Source organism: Pezoporus wallicus, unplaced genomic scaffold, assembly GCF_028554395.1.
Source record: "Pezoporus wallicus isolate ANWC-B61680 ecotype Strahan unplaced genomic scaffold, APGP_CSIRO_Pwel_v1 scaffold_2146, whole genome shotgun sequence".
NCBI classification, from domain to species: domain Eukaryota; kingdom Metazoa; phylum Chordata; class Aves; order Psittaciformes; family Psittacidae; genus Pezoporus; species Pezoporus wallicus.
In genome coordinates this window covers 1911160-1930545 of record NW_026639769.1, presented here as the reverse complement: position 1 = coordinate 1930545, position 19386 = coordinate 1911160, and the positions used below count along the sequence as shown (strand labels likewise).

General features: G+C 43.1%; 1 protein-coding gene across 1 annotated transcript; it reads right to left on the bottom strand.

Annotated features, from left to right (window-relative positions):
• Positions 1 to 7695: 7695 nt before the first annotated feature.
• Positions 7696 to 18208, bottom strand: SNAPC1 (small nuclear RNA activating complex polypeptide 1). Its single transcript, XM_057416139.1, has 10 exons — positions 18071 to 18208; positions 17279 to 17438; positions 15922 to 16062; positions 15342 to 15446; positions 14524 to 14682; positions 13999 to 14073; positions 13265 to 13327; positions 12072 to 12213; positions 10529 to 10609; positions 7696 to 8205 (listed from the first exon to the last, which is right to left on the bottom strand). The coding sequence occupies exons 1-10, from the start codon at positions 18196 to 18198 to the stop codon at positions 8171 to 8173; spliced, it is 1089 nt and encodes a 362-aa protein (XP_057272122.1). The 5' UTR covers positions 18199 to 18208; the 3' UTR covers positions 7696 to 8170.
• Between the last annotated feature and the right edge of the window lie 1178 nt (positions 18209 to 19386).

Sequence of the window (19386 nt, the reverse complement as noted above, 5' to 3'; positions counted from 1 at the left end):
ATCTGCACTGAATGTGACCCATCTCACAGGGACCCAAGCCTATTGAATCAGTGCTAGAGCCATTATCATCAAGGTTCTGGGGACAGATTTGATTTAAGGTGCCCTACAAGCTCAAAAATGGCTTGGTGCCTCACTTGCATCTTCAAAACCTCTAAAAATATCTTTAAAAAGCCTGGCTCTAGGACCCACAAGCCCAGTGGCCCTTTAGCTTTTATTTTGTCAAAGAAGGAATGCTGCCTATACCTCTGCAACTGCATCCCAGTTCTTCAGATGAAACACTCCCCATCCTCTCCTCCTAGGCATACGAAGCTGCTTACCTTTGCAAATAATAATGCCCCAAGCAAACTCTCATCAGAGGCAGTGTCCCTGGAGAATACCCCCACTTGAATCAAAACAGGAAGGAAACAGATTTAAAATGTTCTCCAGTTTATTTTGTGAGTTACTTTGAAGTCTGACTATGTAGTTGAATGTTTTTTCATGGGGACAGGTGCATAAGCACAAATGCAGTCTCTCCATACAAGTAATTGTTTCACGTATTTAGAGGAGAACATACAATTGCAATCAATATTTTCCACAAAGCAAGCATTTTTCAAGATTTGCTTTCCACACAGCCAGATGTGACACAGGTCTATTATGAGCAAGAATTTAAGCAACGCTACATCAAAATGAAACAAGGGAGGTAACACACAAAGAAAAAAAAAAAAAAAGAAAAAAAGAAACTACCAGCTCTGCTTATTTCCTAGTAGCAGGTTTTTCATACGCACCAGTGCGGCTGTACTCAAACAAGCCTTCCACACTTAGATGCAATTTTACAGTCAGGCATCAAGCATACAGGCACAGGAGGTAATGTCTCAGCTCACTAGTAGAGGTGCAGCCTCACCAGTGCTGAGTACAGGGGGACAATCACTGCCGTAGTCCTGCTGGCCATACTATTTCTGATACAAAACAGGATGCTATTTTACAGCAGTAACCAGATTAAGTTCTAGTTGGGCTTTCATCCTTCTGATTTCTTCCCTGCGTAACCTCACAACATCTTTGTAGTCCTGCTAAGTTGCCCGCCCCTGCTTCCAAAGGTCATAAAATCATCTTCTTTTCCCAAGTTCCAGCTAAAGCCTGTTCAGGCAGGCCAGCCTTCTTCCCCATTAGGTTCTCTTTCAGCACATGGGGTTGGCCTCCTCCTGCCCCTTTAATACCACTAGAAGTGTATTGAAATGATCCACAGCTGCCTTTAGCACTGACCTGAACTGTGTTCCAAGCTGTACTCATTTCAAATTGGATTGAAGCCAAAGCTACTGGAGACCAAACTTCCTTCATTTTTGATCCTTCAGCCAGCAGGAACAATGAATTATTTAACAATAAAGATCAGAGCAGACTGCTGTAACACATATCTCTGATCACTTCGAGTCAGCACTACTAGCTCTTCTGGCAGCCCAGAATCACAGAGCAAAAGAGATCCTCTGGGTGTTATTCCCATCTCTGAGAAACGGTTCAGATACAAGGACAGAAACTGACACTGCCTGAGCTACCAGGATGCCCCTTTTCAGCCCAAAGCTCCCTGATCTAGCAGAACTCCCAGTTCTGCCAATGGTGCCACTGCTCCATGCAAGGGCAGGCAGGGTTGGCGTCTGCTGAGGTGTCTGTTGGATATAAAGCTAAACAGAACAATACAGATTTGCCCATTTCAGTAAGAATCACAGCTTATATCTAGTGGAATTTAATACCAGCACTCCAAGTCCAATGAATGCCACATTATTAATTTAATACTAGGCTTCCCTCTGGTCTTTTTACTCTAGGTTATTATTTCTCAATCAAAACATTAAGTAATTTTCAAACAGATGAGGAATTAACTGTTAGATACACTTACTAAGATTAAATATTGCAAGCCACCAAGTATCTTAATGAACGAAAAACACATGGGTAGCTTTGAAAGCATGATGCCTCAGACCAAGGACATCAGCTCTGCAAGACAGCTAATGGTGACAGAGCAGGATGAAAGTTCACCACATCTGGACTGGCACACAAAACAATGGGCAGCGCATGACACTCCAGTGGCCCTGGGCCAAGGCAAATGAGTTTAGCAGGATTTATTAGCTTGGGTTTCACGGTGGCACCAGTGAAAGGTGGTGGTAGCCCCAGGAAAGCAACACATGGAAGGAACCACAAGGAACAGCAAACAAAGAAGCACAGACATTTTCCAGCAAAGCTCACCTAATAGAAGCAGTTTGGGAAATGATCCACTCCAAAGCATCAGCAGCTGAACCAGAAGACAATGCATATGTCTCTAGGCTGCTTTCGTACACTTCATACTTCACTGTATCAACACTCCACCATTGCAGCGACCATACTGTATGGTGAATCCCATCCCTTGTATTTGTTAGGCTTATGAGGAGCTAATTTACAGCATCATAAGAAACTTAAATGTTCTGTTTGCGCTCTTAGTCACATTATGCTGTTTTTCCTCTTATTTTAAGTGTGATGAAATTGAACTAAATTGAAATTCTAGGAAAAAAATCCTCCAATTCGCCTTCTCTAGAAAGAACACCAAAATTCTGGGTGCCCAGATCTGATCTTAGAGCTAGAACCTACAAAATAAAACCTCACTTGGAGCTCTTCTCACCCCTGCTATACAATCCAAGGCTGGGAGAGCCTGTCCACACAGCTGATCCAAGCTCCCTGTACACCCAAAACCAACAGCAGAGGGTCAGGGTGGTAGGAGCTCAGCTGTCCCCACACTTTAACCAGTCATCCACCAAGTAGCACAGCCTGCAGCCTGAGCCTCCTACCAGAAGAGGAGGTCTATTAAACAAACAATACCTCTTGTAAGTATTTTGGAGAACACAGAGGTGTTGTTTAAGGAACAATGCAACAGCTCTGCTGACTATTGGGTCAGAAAGACATCAAATTAATTAAATACTGTACAATTACCCATTTCACATTTGTGCAGCAAGAACAGAAGTGAGAAGCCAAGTCACCATATTATCAATAATTAGTAAAATACTATAAAATGCAAACTAATGATAATGACATACTGAGCCCTATTGGTGCCTTTGGATCTCTACTTTGAGTATATAATTAAGAGAAGGACGGATTCTGCTAAGCAAAAGTGTACTGTTACTCTGAACAAACCAAGTCAGTTCCTAATTCTCCCAAGACCACCTTGAAGTGGTGGGATGACTTCACATCACATCAGCCTGGGCCTTGCCTGAGATGGCCCTTCCTCAGAGACACGGCCTCAAAAGAAAACAGCAAATACATGTGACTATCACCAAATGACAAAAGGAAGAGAAATTAAACTCCCCATTAGGTCCAATCTCTTGGAAGAGCTCAAATGTAGGATTTTGCTCTCGAGAGCTTAGAAACTGCTGTCTGCCATCCTGCTATTTCTTAAAGGTTCACGTGGTTGTTTCACCCAACCTAGCAATCTCCGTGACGCGTTGATGTTGCTTTTTCTACAGTAAATCAGGAGGAAACTGCCAGGACCTCGGCTAACAGCAGTAATTCAGGTTCTAATTCACCAGTGCTGTGATCCAAAATATTAAGAGAAATACCCACCTTCCATGCAGCAGCACCAGTACCATGGCCAAGACCTAAGCCATGGAGGTAACATGCCATCGGGCAACAACCTAATCAATCAAATAACAGAAGGCGATCACCCTGAAATCATTTGTATTATAGTGTGGTCAGAAAACCCAGCAACTCTGGGTCTCGCAGACACAGCCAAGCCTTCCGTGATTACAAGAACACCTGTTCTTTATTAGCATCTTAAAAGCACTCTTTCCTATTCCTTTATTCTCCCTAAAATTTGTGTCCGTGGGCACTCACCTGCCCATCCCTTCCCGTGTGGAATGCACAGGTATCACCCACCACCACCACTACCATCACCCCATCCCCTGTGAAACCGCGGGGGCTCGGGCAGCGCAGCCAGGCCTCCTCACGGAGGGGAACGGACACCCTCTGAACCCCGTTTTTCCGCCTAGCCGGGCCCCGCGGTCGCGGTTCCCCTCCCTGCCGGTCCCAGGGGCAGGGCCGCCGGAGCGGGGCCCGGTTCCACCACGCCGCGCCCGTCCCCCGCCGCTCCCCTCCGCCCGGGCCGGCAGAAGCAAAGCCCCGAGCCCCCAGCGCCGGCCGGGGCCCGAGCCCCGGCCGGAGGGTGCCGCGCCCTCCCGGACTCCGCCGCACTCACCGTCCTTCGCCATGGCCGCGGCGGCAGCCCGGCCTCCCGCGCCCGCTGCCCGATAGCGGCGGCGGAGCCCCGCAGCGAGGCGGGAGGCGACCCGGGCCGCAGCCGGCAGCGGGGAGGGTGCGCGCTGGCCCGTACGGCGCCTCCCCGGCTCGGTGCGGGAAGGATGCGGGAGCGGCCGCGGGGTCCCCGGGCTGCGGGAGTGAGCAGCGCTGCTGCAACCCGCGGCGCTGCCAGCGAGCCCTGCCCGGGGCGCTTCGGGCGGGGGGACAGCGCGGAAGGCAGCACAGCCCGACCACACCACACCGCGGCCCCGGGCGCAGCGGCACCGGCGGGACTCCGTGGAACGTCTCTCGCTTGGGGTGGTAAAGCTGCTTCACCTCGCTTTACAAAACGCTGTGGCATCGTTCCTCACGAGTCCTCAGGCCTGTGATGACCTGTTCCTAGCCTACATAAGGTACGTCAACTCCAGCCTAGCTTTCGGGGGCATGGTCAACACAGAGCCCTGGCTCGGAAACTAATCTGGAGACACAGCAGGTTGCACTCAGCCTGTCGGTAAGATTTAAATGCTGCTTCACTTTTCATCACACATACAAAACTCCCTTCCAAAGAAACAAGTCACTCCAGATCTCAAAAAACCTTTAGCAGCTGATGGCTGGCTCTTATGTCCTCCATTATTCTCCATATCCAGGTTTATGATTAAAGAGAAAGTTTGGGGTCTGAAGCTCAAGCTGTTGCAAAATAATTTTGCTTTGCAGCCAGCAGAGAAGACTGACCCAAGTTCTCAAGTGGTAGGGGTGAGACAGAGTTTCAGCACATTTCTCATTCCCTTGTAGCTCATAAAGTTCCTACAATTTCACTTGCAAGTGTGGGGCTGCATACACATGGGGGAGGGAAGTTATTTCATCACCAGGATTAATCAGATGCCTAGATTTAAGGACAAAGATGAAAATGGGGTGAGGAAGCCAGATCCATGCAGCAAGCTTTATAAAACATGAACAGGCAACTGCAGCAGCAGAATGAACTTTAAAATGAAACATGCCAGAAGAGATAAAATATCTGTATCATTTGGAGAATTTGCTATGCATGTGTGATGAGAGATAAGCTCTCTGCATAGGGTCCTGTTATGCAAAACACACGAGTATAGCACTAGAATGAACCTCTAGTCCATCTTCAGTCTCCAAAGCACGACTAGGTCTACTTCAACCAACCACGACTCATGTTTTTCCAACATTGTTTTGAACTTCAACAGTAAAAGTGATTCTGCTGTTTAAGGCCAAACTGTTTACTTAACTGCAAAAAATCTTATGAAGTAAATTAATGTTGCTGCAAATTGTATAGCTCTACCTCAGTGAACACAGAACACAATTAACCACCACTTGCATAAACACGTACTTTAAACCTGTAAAGACAGTTACCAGGAATTGTTTCACTCTCAAACTCTCTTTTCCAGACTAAACCCTCTTCCACTCTGTTTTCTGTTTGTGAATGCTTTTTTAGATTCTCTAATGATTCCAGAGGTGATGTCTGTATCCTCCCCAAATTATACACAACACAGATCACGGCTGCCACCCATGGCATTTGGAAGTTCACCCTCATATTGCTGATCTGCCTTCAGTTTGAGGGCTGCAAAACATGCAGACTGAGAACAGCTGCTCATGCAAGCATTGCCAAGCTGACATTTTCATCTAATCTGTCCTTCCAAGTGCAGCCCTCTACACTTCCCTTTATTTAATTAGACCTTGTTGATTTTACCCATTATAAGAATAAAAATTAGACTGGAAAATGTCTTCTACTTAAACAGTTTCTAAACTGGTGTCACCTATAAGTGTTTTAAGTTTATTCTGCTTTTCATCACCCACACTGTACTTGTCAACATTGCATAGCAGTAGCTCAGACCTCCACTTGGAGGATCCTTTAGCTTTGCCAAAGCAATGAATGTAATTCTTCGCTCAGTTGCGTACCCATCTCAGAGAAGTTTCAGCCAAATCATATGTCTCTAATTCGTTTACGAACACTGTAACTACACCCAGATACACACTGTCACATTGCCCTACTTCCAACCACCAGATCAGCTGGAAGTTAGGCTGGCCTTAAGAGACTGTTTCCTTGCAGCCTTCCAGGCTGCAACCTTGAGGCTACAAGAAGAAGAGAAGTTAGAACCTAGAGAACAGTATTCTTGGAAGTCTAGATTTACTGTTTGGGGGGGAGGGGGGGGGGAGAGAGGTAGTTTTGTTTGTTTGTTTTTTAATGACAGCTGCTTGCTTCAAATTAAGCATTTAGGAAGTCCTGTTTGTAAAAGTCTGTAATTGCCCATCAAACTACAGCAAGGGATTTAAGATTACACCAGCATTATGCAACTTTGCTTACAGCTGCCTCTAAATTCTCAGGATTACCATTTTGAACTATTACCACTGCATATAGTCAGCAGTTCTAAGTCTATCCTTAAGCATAACTTCCATTTTACATCTATGTAATTTTATAAACAAATTAAAGAATGCTTGCTTTCATAATTGCAACATTACACAAATCTTTGAGCCTAGTCAAGCCTTCGCATGCTTCCAATGTGGATTTGCAAATCATTTTTAGAAGTGCGTGCAGGGAATTTAGCTGAAAATAATCTGTCAAGAATGTAAAAAAGATTTTTTTGTAGCTGTGCTTCCTCTTTTGCTTCCTTGAGAAAGATACCTGCAAGTTGGAGGGAAACAGAAAAAGAGAAGTCACTTTCAAGTTTCTCTTCAAGGGAAAAACACAACCATGTAGCTGGAAGACGTACCTTAACCTTGGTGACTAGAAACAGCAGAAGAGGATTGGTGCTGTAAAGTTCATCCTTAAGCAATTTCCAAAGTGAAGAAACCCACAAGAAATTATGAATTTGAAGCTGTAGTCCCACTATCTGCTACAAAGAACTCTCCATCCGTATCTTTTTTAGATAAGAAGAGATTCAAGTGCTCCACTGCATCTCATCATCACATTGCTCCACTATTACACCTCTCCTGCTATCCATTCCCCGCAATGTGAGGATACTGGAAAGCTTCCTCTATACCCACACCCAAAGCAGCGGCTGGAATTCACAAAACTGACAAACACAGTATTACCAACAGGATCTTAACTGCATTAAGATGAGCAGAAAATACTGACCAAGAAAGTCTGGTTAAGTTTTCCTTAAGAGGTCTCTTCATGTTTCTTGTATTTGCTTCCCAAAAATTAGGAGCAGAAATGCATAGAGGCAGAATGAGTTTAAGCTGGCAACAGAAAAACACAAGTATCAGCTTCTTCCATGCCTCTCCAGTTTATAAAAATCACTTTGAATTCCAATCCTGGCCATGTACAGCTTAGGGTCATCTGCAGAATCAATAAATACAGTTTACATTTCTTTATTCGAATACACAATGATTCCAGATCTGCTGGAGACAGAGTACAATAAAAGACTTATCACCAAGTACATTTCCTGCACCTGTGGGATCAAATCACAACAAACATTGCTGAAGTTACACACTATAAAATGGATCAAGTAAACTGTGAAAAATAATTTATTGTACTAATTTTCAACAGTCAATAACCTTAATTTTATGTTCAGAGACAAAAGATTACAAACATGTCTCATTTGGGGAAATACTGTGAGCTGTTCTTTTACAGTCTCGGCTAAAACCATCATTTCAGATCAACATGAGTTCCAAGCAGTAACTCATATTGTACAAACTAAATACAACAAGCAACCATGTTCTCTTTCAATCTCAAACAGAGCACAGCAAAAGAAGTCTGTCTCCCAAAAGAAGCATTCACCCGGTGAACAAAGGCACCAGAAGCTGTACCAAGAGGCAGCTAAGGTATACCACTCGTTACCAGTATTCCAGCATCACCTATAGTTGTGGTCCCAGTCGCTTCCTGTTGTATGTTCAAAGACATCCAAGACAAGCACTTTGTGTTACCTCTGACATTAACATTTTGTCATTAAAATTAATGTTGGCGCTTCTCCAACTGGATCCTCTAACATCTTCTTTTCCTCTCGGGAGGAGATGCTTCTGAAAGGAAATAAAGAGATTTTCTGACAAGCTTTTCAATCTGTCTTCCTTCATGGGAATTATTAAAGTAAAATTAACTCTGCCCAGCAAAGGAAATTAATTAGATGAGCTCGAGATCCCCTCCCAATTCCTCTCCCCATTGTTTTAAATATGAAAAAAAATAATCTTACTGGATTATACAGCACACTATCATTCAGTGTCAATTACAATTCCACTGATAAACAAAATACTGTACTTCAAAAGTTACTCAACCTTCACAGCTTTCTGCTTGTCATGAACACCTTCAAGATTTCATTGTGAGTTTGTCAAATTGAATACTCACAAAATTAAGCACAGAATACTTGAAGAGATTGCTCAGGGGTATTCTTAATGCCTCAGAATTTTCTGAGAAATAGAAAACGGAAGAAACTTTTTGCCCACAACATCTTGAAGGATAAGTAAGTAAATAAAGTATGGTATTAAATGCTAAATGCACCACTGTGACTTCAATCTGACCATTTAAAATTGAATGAATTCACATTGTCTACAACTAAGGTAATCAGAGAATGCAGTCTCGTTTCAGTATCACAAAGCACACTTTCGCTTTTAAAAAGCACAAATATAAATGTGCTACCTCACTACAAATGTATTTTAATAACGATCATGCTTCCTTGTACGAAATACCCTTCCATTACATAAAATTTTGGATAGTAAATTAATTCCAAAAGATATACTCCTTACACTTACTTATGTGCTTCAAGACTTCCAGAAGTTGTTACTAACTCTTTGCCCCCCGCTTTAAGTAACCTAAGTAAACCCTACTCTTTCAGGTTAAGAACCAGAACCTCTGGTCTATCAAATCTGCCTTCCACTCTAAGCAAGACTAAGCCAGTCTTAGACCAGCCAGAACTGTCAGCAGAAATCACGCCTTTAGCTGGCCGGCTACTCTCCCAGTAGTTGAGACATGGCAGCAAAGCAGTATCCTGGCTCTTCCCAGAGCACGGCTAAGTAAGGTACCTCAAGATAAGAAGGATGCAGCATCTCAGCTCACCTGGAGTACTGTGTGCAGTTCTGGTGTCCTCAACATAAAAAGGACATGGAACTGTTGGAACAAGTCCAGAGGAGGGCCACGGGGATGATCAGGGGACTGGAGCACCTCCCGTATGAAGACAGGCTGAGGAAGTTGGGGCTGTTCAGCCTGGAGAAGAGAAGGCTGCGTGGAGACCTCCTAGCAGCCTTCCAGTATCTGAAGGGGGCCTATAGGGATGCTGGGGAGGGCCTATTCATTAGGAACTGCAGTGACAGGACAAGGGGTAATGGGTTAAAACTTAAACAGGGGAAGTTTAGATTGGATATAAGGAAGAAGTTCTTTAGTGTCAGGGTGGTGAGGCACTGGAATGGGTTGCCCAGGGAGGTTGTGAATGCTCCATCCCTGGTGGTGTTCAAGGCCAGGTTCACCAGAGCCTTGGGTGACATGGTTGTGTGAGGTGTCCCTGCCCATGGCAGGGGGGTTGGAACTAGATGATCTTAAGGTCCTTTCCAACCCTAACTATTCTATGATTCTATGATTTGTTCCATGGTGCTTATGTTCTCCTCAAGCAATACTGAGAACAGACCCTGATGCTTCTAAAACCTCAATTTTTACTACATGCATTTGATGTTTCTCAGACCAGCTCCACTATCAGCTTTGAGAAACCTGCTTTACCACTGCTTCCAAATAAAAATTACATTATTTCTAGTAACATGAGTGATAGAAAAATCATCCACTCTTCTGCTGCAGTCCCCAGAATCCCATGCCAACTATGTCAGACAACTTCTAATACAGCAGAGGACACTTACTGTACATGTCTACTGGAACATAATCCTTGAAGCACTGCCCAGCTGAAATGAAAGCTAGAGGGGGAATTTTGATGTTGCCTCAGTTCCACAAAGTTGAAGCTTGAGAGGCAGGTTACATAATTCCCAGAGCTACTAGATCAGGTATTTTCTGTGAGTGGGAGAATGACAAAAAAAAACCACTTTTCCCTGTACCTTGGAATATTTCACGGCAGACTTTATTACAGAAGAGTAAATCTCCTTTTAACTGGACCTCTAACTCTGAATGTGCTATAATGAAATCTATGTCGAAAAACATGGCTCTAGTGATTTTGCCACCATGTGAATGCAGAGACTCAAATCAAAGCTTCAATTTTCATGCTACAACTTACAGGCTAAAACTAATACAGATTTTGCAAGGCAGCAACACATGGTCCAAAATATCAGCTTTAGTTTCAAAAAAAATATAGCATGCAGAGAACTATTAAAATCCAAGTCACTGGTTTTGTTAGAATTTCAATCACTGTACCTTCTTCATCTGAGTTTTCTTCTGTGATTATAGGCATCCCAATATGCTGAGTAACAGTTTCCTTTGCCACCTGCATTTCACCTGCAGACAGATATTTAGTAAGAACCATCATCTTTTTTTGCTTCTACATCTCAGGTCCAGCAGTTAAAAGATTGCTCACTTGCTCCTCTCTTGACTTTCTAGTCAAAGGCTGTAGAGAAACACCTATCTGTCACAGCACCATCATACAGCTCCTTAAAGAAACCTCCAATAAAAAGGAATTAACACTATAAGTGTAAAGTGTATTAATCACCAACTCGGTGCAGAGATAATTCAAAATGCCTTATTCCGCTTCAACACTTCATCTACTGTTTTAGAGTGAAGCAAAGGCAACATAATGTAATGCTCACGTCTGACAAGGGATTTATTTTCTCAGTGAGTTTTTTTCTAGGAGAAGCTAAGCAAGTCAGAAGAGAGTCTGTAACTTTGAAATTAAATTCCTGTGCTCAAAATAAAGTTCATTCAAAACTATTTTGCTGGTCAATTTCATTTAAACTTTAATACATAATAAGTAAAAACTTAAATGGTAGAATAGCTTTTATCACTTTAAAAGCTGTTTTTAAAAAAGTCTGCTCCTTAAACTTGTTTTTATTCCTAGATAAAATTACAATGCTCATAAGAAAAAAAAACAAAAACAAAAAAACCAGAATTACAGAACAGAATCAAATAAGAAACAAGTCACAGGTGTATAAAAACCCTTCTGTCAAGAAGGGAAAAGTTACGTCTAGCTATAAACTAGACAAGTCTGGAACTATTCTAAGGTAATAATTGCAATACTGTGATTAAGGAAACAATTGGAAGGGAGTTTTGAAACTACACGAGTTAGGAAAAAAGATTTGTGTTCATATGGAAGGACTACAAATTTCAGTAACAAAAGGACAAGATAAATATCAGATGGAAGGAGAATGACTGATGTGATAGGGTAAGACTACTGACGTACTAGTCTTACAAAGCAATCATTAAGACATCAATATAATTTTCTCTGGAGAAGTATTAGAGAATATTCCTTCAAGAGGTCACAAACAGAATAGAAACAGGCAAGATTTACTTTGGATTTCATTAAAATAGTATGAACTATTAGAATAATATGAAAATTACCAGATAGGTTGATTTTCATCAAAAAGATAGCTTCAAAAAAGCTATCTGTCAGAAGAAGAAACTGACATATATCAACCTCTAATATGTCTATTATATGGCAACAGGAAAAATTTAGACACTGCCACACAGAACATGCTTCTCTAAGGTCAAGCCTTTCCAGAGAAAAACTTAGCAGGAGTGTATGTGTATGAGAGAGACTACCCCTTAACAAGAAACTGCATGTAATTACATTGTTAGGTAGAAACCTAACCAGACTATGGAAAACAAATTTCAGTTACATACTGGTATAACTTAATCTTCTACCTCTACTAATCAACAGTAAAATTTAACCCAGCTACCTCAGCTAGCAAAGCAATGGATAAACTTTTATAGTTGCTCCAGGTTCACAAATGCAATGGAGAAATACCTTTAATTCCCAAAGAATCTCTTTTTCTTGCTAGCTGTGGTCTCCTACTGTTTTTTCTAGTTCGGCTTGGAGATTTCCCATAATTCAATCCTGATTCAGAAGATTCCAATTTTACTTGTCGATGTCTTCTGGATTTTGAAGCCTAAAAGCCAAACATACATACGAATGATACAAAAAAGCTAAACTGCTACACCCAGATATTACTGTATGTCACCCAGTACTCTATATATCAGCAAGGACCACAGCATCAACTTCCATGTCAGGGTGGAGGAAGGGATTGAAGGTGTGTGGGTGGATTGCCACCAGTTACTGTTCTTCAGTTTTAACAAGGCAATGTGCTTCTATGATTTAATGGGTGTATCACTTAAATTCAGGCAATGAAACATTCATTTCTTTTCAAACCACTGTCTCTTGGCATCAGCCTACACTATGTTGGACACTATTGTGGGCAAGTGAAAGGAACACCTCTGAAAACTGTTGCACCATAAAGCCTCCTTACTTTACTGTCATATTTTGCTTATGTGCCTAGAAAACTGCCTGTTATACATTCAAGAGCTCTGTTTCATTTAATAGTGCATTTTTCGATACGAAATTTTAATCAACAAGCAAAGTTTTGATGTTTCTCACAGGCCTGATATAAAAAAGACAAATCAATAGTATTTTTCAAGTAGCAATTATTGAAAAAATAACTGCACTGCACCAGCTACTAAGGAGAAAAATAATTGTTACAGCTGAACCCAGGACACAATGTTTCCAAGAACTTCCAACTGACTTTAAAACCCCAAGATCCATTTTCACAAGCATCTTTGGAGATTCCAATGTCTAAGCTTCAAAGAATTTGAGCAATTTAACTTGTAAGTATTTTTATTCCATCTACTTGAAATCCCATCTACTTAAACAGAGCATAGACATTAAAAGATACTTGTAAATTAAAATTCCCCAAGCATAGACCGTATCTGCACTGTTACCATAAATCTAACATGAACAATAAGAGCTTCAGGTTTCCCCTATGTTATAGGAATACTAGAACATTCAAAGGTTGAATTAAAGAGCACAATTTTAACTCATTCCTTTCTAATCCATCATTTACATTTAAAGTAAATTTTATTTAAAAATGGTAAGTCATTAATGTAATAATTCACTACATACCAGTTTAAAACAAATACACTTCAATTCTCAAATTTTGTACCAACCTCAACAACCGCAGAATAAGACTTGTATTTGATCCTAGCCAAAGCATTTGCTCTTTCAGAACCCTGCAAAGAAACAAGAGATCAGTCAGAATGTTTTCATAACTATTATAGCAGTATTTAAATGCAATTCTACATCAGACAATCACTTGAACAATATCTCACTATCACTGTTATTCTGTAACTAGTTCTGTATTATTAGAATGCTGCCAAACTGTTACTTTAATAAAACAAACAAATGAACATTTCAAATTTCATTAAAAAGACGGAGCATAATTTTGATTGTCTTCACTGTTACAAAGCCCAAGAGAAGTAAATCAGATTTAAAACTTCACATCTTACTTAAATTCAAAGTTGAAATAAGCAGCTAAGTACAAGAAGAGAGATAATTCTATACCATAAAAAAAACCCCATGGGTATTGCGTTTAGTTGAAACTCCAGGAACCATAAAGGTTTGACCAAGAACATGCACCTCTTCCCCTCCTTACGTGAAAGGGCTTTTTACTATGAGCATCTAAGAGCTATCACAGCAGTGAATGCTCAAAGATTAACAGAAAACAATCTGATTTAAAAACAAAACCAACCAAACAAGAAAAAACAACCAGCCTCATTAGCTGTTCCTGGAAGTTACTTTGACACTATCAAGCCCCAACATCCACTGCTTAGCCTGTGATTTGAAGTCAAAAAACTATCAGATCTGCTTTGCGCATCGTAGCAAACTAGTTAATTCTTCTTACCTCTGATTCTAGCAGATTCTCTTCTTCCTTTTTGTTTAGCATTTCATCAGTTTCTTTAGCATTTAGGAATAATTTCTGGGAAAAAACCAAAAGTGGTTTTTTTTTTTAAATGTCTGTCATATACAAGACAGCTAAAATCCAAGAATTGTGAAAAACTAAACAAATATTTACACACGTCCATTTTCTTCATTGATCTTACGCTATGGCCTATTCTTGATTCAAGAATAAGTGCTACAGAGGTACTTCTATGGTCCTTCTAATACCACCCATAAGTCACATCTTCCAGGGCTTACATCTCAGCAATCATTTACATGAATATGGAGGCAGTACCACATTCCATGTCCTTCACCCCATACCGTAACTCTGTCTAGGGCTTTACTCATTCCATGTCTTCAGTGTTACAGTTCCTTCTACTTAAGTCTGAGATCTGCAAAGTATGCTCACAGGTAATTACACTAAGAAAGACAGCTTTTATGTTCACACAATCTGCTAAGCCGCCACAGAATAATGGTTGATATTACCTACCATTCTGTTCTGCTGCCATTCCTGATGTTCCAAGGTTATATCTTTAAGAGTAGCTACAAAATCATCTTTTATCAAGCTCAGCGCCTTGTCTGGCTGGGATTTGTCAGCTGAAATGACACACTTCATTTTCTGATAGTGGTCATGAATATTCATCAGTTCCTAAAAATAAGAGAAAAACTCTTTTCAGGGGAAAAAAAAAATATATTCCAGCAATAAAGTAGTATTAGTCCTCAAAGAACAAAACCAGGTTTATAGAAATCATTCTAAAGAGACCATTGAACTAAAAAGAGTATTAGAAACAGATTCTGTTTAGATCAGTCCAGTTTTAGGGAGCCTAACAATACTGCTACCTAGCACTGAAGAGTATCTTGCATTACTCAAACTGAGAAGGAAGTATCAGTGATACTCAGGATCACTGCTCATAGAGGATTCACTCTGATATGGTAGTCTATTTTCATCTCTGAGGAAGTATTTTACTTCCTCCTTTCAAGGAAGCAGGTCTTCTCACCCTGCTGTCTCCCAGATTACTGATTTTTGTACCACTGTAGTCAACCTTACTGATGATATGTATCTGGTAGCAGCAACCGGAAAAACCTGTAAACAAAAATCTAGTATTGAGTAATAGTGAGCAATAGAACTTACACCTGGCTTGAATTACTCCATTTTTTATAAAATTTAAGGCTATTACCCTAGTCTGCATTCCATAAGAAGACTTACAAAAGACAAGACTGTGCTAATTAGAGAAGCTGTACCTCTTGGACAACATCAGAAAAACAAAACAAGCCCCACTGATTAATCTGTAGTTTAAAAGTATGTACCTCCAATACATCATTAGTGATAAGGCTGTTTACTCTGTTACTCGGCTCCTTAAATTCTTCTTTAAATTCATTTTCCTGAATCTTCTTCTTAGTTCTGTAGTTTAGCTAAAGCAAAAGATAATATTTAGTAACCTAAAAGCAGACTGAAAATGCCACCTCCTCTTGAAAATTCTTACTGCATATCCAACAATCAAGAAATGCTGAAGGGCATAAAACCATGTCATCAACAGTAATATACAGCTTTACTGTCAAGTGCTAGGAGTCAGCATTTAAGAAAAAAAAGATTCCATAGTCAAAAATGTAACCCAGCACCCAGACTCACCTTCACTAATGCTAAGACATCTCAATTACAGTAAGAACATTAGATAGCGAAAAAATACTTTCAGGTGAGAAGCATGCTACATTCAAATATCCTCCAAGCTTCACATCACATACCTAGCTACTTAAAGCAAGCCATTACATTTCAACACAGCCTTAAAGCTAAACTAAATATGAGTGCTACTGAATTGTTAGCCATTGAAAGCTAAAGATATTTTATTAAAAATTGCAAGTCATTAATTTCACAAATGTAATAACTCACAAGCTTTGGCATTGCTGTGAAATGGAATGCTCTGGCAAGTCGCAGTGCCCTAAAAATGTATGCTGCATCATAATGCTGGGAGTTTATTAGATCCTGTTGAAATTTATGGATTTCAGGCCAATCCTTGAGCGCGATTCTGATCTGCAACAGAACAGTTACATATTATCATACCTACCTATTTCAACTAATAAAAATCCAGCTGACAACTGTGATCATGCTAGAGTATACAAAATGCCTGGATGTCCAGGGTGTAGCATGTCATATGATCACAGAACTACAGAAAGAATCCTACTATAACATTTGTTATTACTATCAAGATGTTATGCAGATAAGATTATACTGATATGTTAAATATTCTGTCTATATCTTCAACAGTGACATGTAACATAAGTCCTTTTTTTACACTTGAGAAAGTTAATTCTTCACCTTCTGAAGTGTCTGAAAAACAATATGCACCTAGGAAAGGAGACTCCCATACACTAGGTATCAGGAAACAATACTTGTACCATGGTTTGCTGCCAGTGAAATGCTCATGAAAGTATCTCTCCATTATTTCATGCTTTTGTTCCTCTCACATATACTCTGCCCACTTCATTTTTAATCTCTGTTAGCTTCTTTAATAACTCTTATACTCTCTACTAGTTGGTATACAGTAGTGGTTTTAAAAATTGCCTAAATTCATCTCCATAAAAGGTACTGACTTCTCTCTCTGAAATCAAGATATGAGGCATAATGGTATCCCTGTAGACTACTTAAACTTCAGTTTCTTACTTAAAGAATCTGGACTGAATTGTGCATATGTGCTCAACATACATCACACGGTTTCTAAGTAAACCACTTCTTACATGGTTTCCAACTCCTTTACATAGTGGTCTCCTGCCCTAAAAGCAGCAAGGAGGCATGTCGTTCAGGTATTCACACTTTCAACCTATTTACGAATTCCACTTCTGAAAATAATTCAGCCAGTCATTTCATTATGTTGAAATTCTGAAGAATAACTGGGGCTGCAATGGTGTTCATCCTACAGCTGATGAGCACGTCCTCTGTTCCCATTTTGAAAGCTAGTAGTTTTCATTTCTTAACAGAGAACAGCTTCCTATTTTGTAAACAAGACATCCAAGACCACAGCTACAATTTAGCAGGCATAAGCAATATTTTAGTCACCACCCCTTAAGTTCTCAAGCCCAAAGTTGTTTGAAAGGCTACCTTTTCCAAAGGGACCATCTGTTTCCAAATATTTTTATTTTAAAAAAGCGAGAGGAAATGCTCTACCCATTTACAATGACAAAGCAGACAGAGGCATACCATGTATCTTATACCTAGTAACTCCTGAGAATAAAACACCAAGAATAGTTACCTTTTGTTTTGGCTGACAAAGCTGTGTACTATAGAGCCCGTACAAAAGGTACAGAGCACCAACTCGAATCTGGAAAGCATACGGGGGCAAGAAGTACTGCTGTGCCACTTCTAAAGTCTTCTTTGTGAGCTTATTCCTCTCCAAAGCTCTTATTCTACCACTAAAGTAAATAAAAGGGAAGCAAGTTAAAGCAAGTAAAAATAAAAGTGGAGGCTTCAGAAAATCCGTAATGCAGAAACATACTTTAGGTATTTTAAAATATATTATCATAGGACCAAAGTCCTGGGAAGTCTTGAAAGACAACCAGCCCTTAAGCTCTCGCACAGTACTGCATAAAATTCTCTGTGCTAAATTAGATTTAAAGCAGAAAATGCATCATCCACCAATCATTTTTTAATCTCATGAGGACTGCATCAAGCTCCTAGATGTCAGTGTTCAAATCATGCATTAGTAATGCACAAAATAAACTGTGCTAATAACTGGTTTTCAGTATCACACAGGGACCGATGTTTCACTGCCATTTATCTACACACCAGCCAGGCAAACCTTTCCCAAACCCCATGCCTGAAGTGAAACTCAACTCCCCAGCACACCACCTCACGGTCCCCAGGGCAAACTCAGCATCGGGGAGGTGTGCGCTTTAGGAGGGAAAGGATGGGCTCCGTGAGGCGGGGTACGGGAGGAGGGCCCGAAAGTGCGGCCGGACCCGGTGCCTCTAAGGCCGGCTCGCAACGGGCAGGCCGCGGCGGAGGCAGCCCAGGGACGAGTGGGCCCACCGACCTCTTCACTCACTAGAAGATGGTGTGGAAGCGGCGCTCCCGCCACAGATCAGCGAAGCGCTCGAACCGAACGGTGTCGGCTTCCTGAAAGGCTCCAAGCAGCTCCTCGCAGTCCACCTGCAACCCCGGCACCGAACTCATACCGCCGCCGCGCAGCCACACGCCACCTCCCCAGAGCGCCTGCGCACCCTTCCCGCGCATGCGCGAGGCCTGCTGCCGGAGCTCCTCCGTGAGGGGCAGGGGTGTTCCGCCCACGGTGTACCCTTATCCCCCGCCGCGGCTGGCGGACCCCGGGCACAGAGGCCCCTTCGGCCACCGCGCTTCTCAGCTGGCCCCGGGATGCAGGCCGGGGAGATGCGGGGGTCTGGTCAGGAGCAGCGCAGGGAGGTGCGGGGGTTTGGTCAGCAGCCACCACTGTACAGCAGCCACAGGGAGCCTGGGGATGCCGGCGGGCTCCGCCTCCGTCCCCACAGAAGCGGCGCAGGGAGCTGGCCGTCCCGCAGCGCGGCAGGCCCGGGAGCGGCGGGGCTCGGCAGCGCCGCGGTGCCCCCGCGCTTCGCGGCCTTGTGAACGTGAGGCACCGCCAGTCTCCCGGGCAGATGTGCTCACGAAGTCCCGCTGCCGGCCTGCCTGCGTCCCGCTGCCGAGCGCCGGTGCGGTGGCCGCTTGCCTCCCGGCCCTGCCCGCAGGGCTCAGTGGCGGCTGGAAGCCGCGTTTCCGCCTGAGCGGGTGCAACGGGCAGCGGATCCGCCGGTGGCCGCCCCCCCGAGCTGAGGGCAGCGTGCCGCTCCCCGCATGCACGGACACACGTAGGCGGCCGGGGCGAGCCGGGCGCGCGGGGAGGGGGCCGCAGCTGCCGAGCCGCACGTAGGGTGGGTGCGGCCTCGCCGCAGGCGCGGGGACTCTCGTGTCCCGCGCACGTAAGGGCGAGCGGCGGCCGAAGCGGCTGCGGGAGGAGCGGAGCAGAGAGGAGCGTTGGAGAGCCCTCGCGCACCGAGCGAGTACAGACTTGCGGCACACGGGAGGCGGGCGAGCCCCGGAGCGGCAGAGATGTGTGTTCTGGGGGAGACGGGTTTCGGTGCTGTCTTCCCTGGGGAAGCTCCGCAGCCCTCCAGCAGTTCCCATGGGGGTTCGGGGACGGGGCTCCGGTTTCAAAGCGTTGTTGCCAAGGTAAGCGCCCGCGGGCGGAATCGCCGCTGTGGCCGGGGCTTGGTTGGAGACGGGCTGAGGGCAGCCTGCGGTCCGCTCCCGTTGGAGACGGGCTGAGGGCAGCCTGCGGTCCGCTCCCATGGGAGCGGGGCTTGGCGGTGGCGGCACCTGCGGGGAGAG

Excerpts from the sequence above, each read along its gene's own strand:
- SNAPC1 (XM_057416139.1), bottom strand. The coding sequence starts at position 18,198 with ATGAGTTCGGTGCCGGGGTTGCAGGTGGACTGCGAGGAGCTGCTTGGA. Across the intron at positions 15,447-15,921 it reads TCACAGCAATGCCAAAGCTT|CTAAACTACAGAACTAAGAA; the intron begins GTGAGTTATTAC and ends CTTTTGCTTTAG. Across the intron at positions 12,214-13,264 it reads CTTATTCTGCGGTTGTTGAG|GCTTCAAAATCCAGAAGACA; the intron begins GTTGGTACAAAA and ends TTTGGCTTTTAG.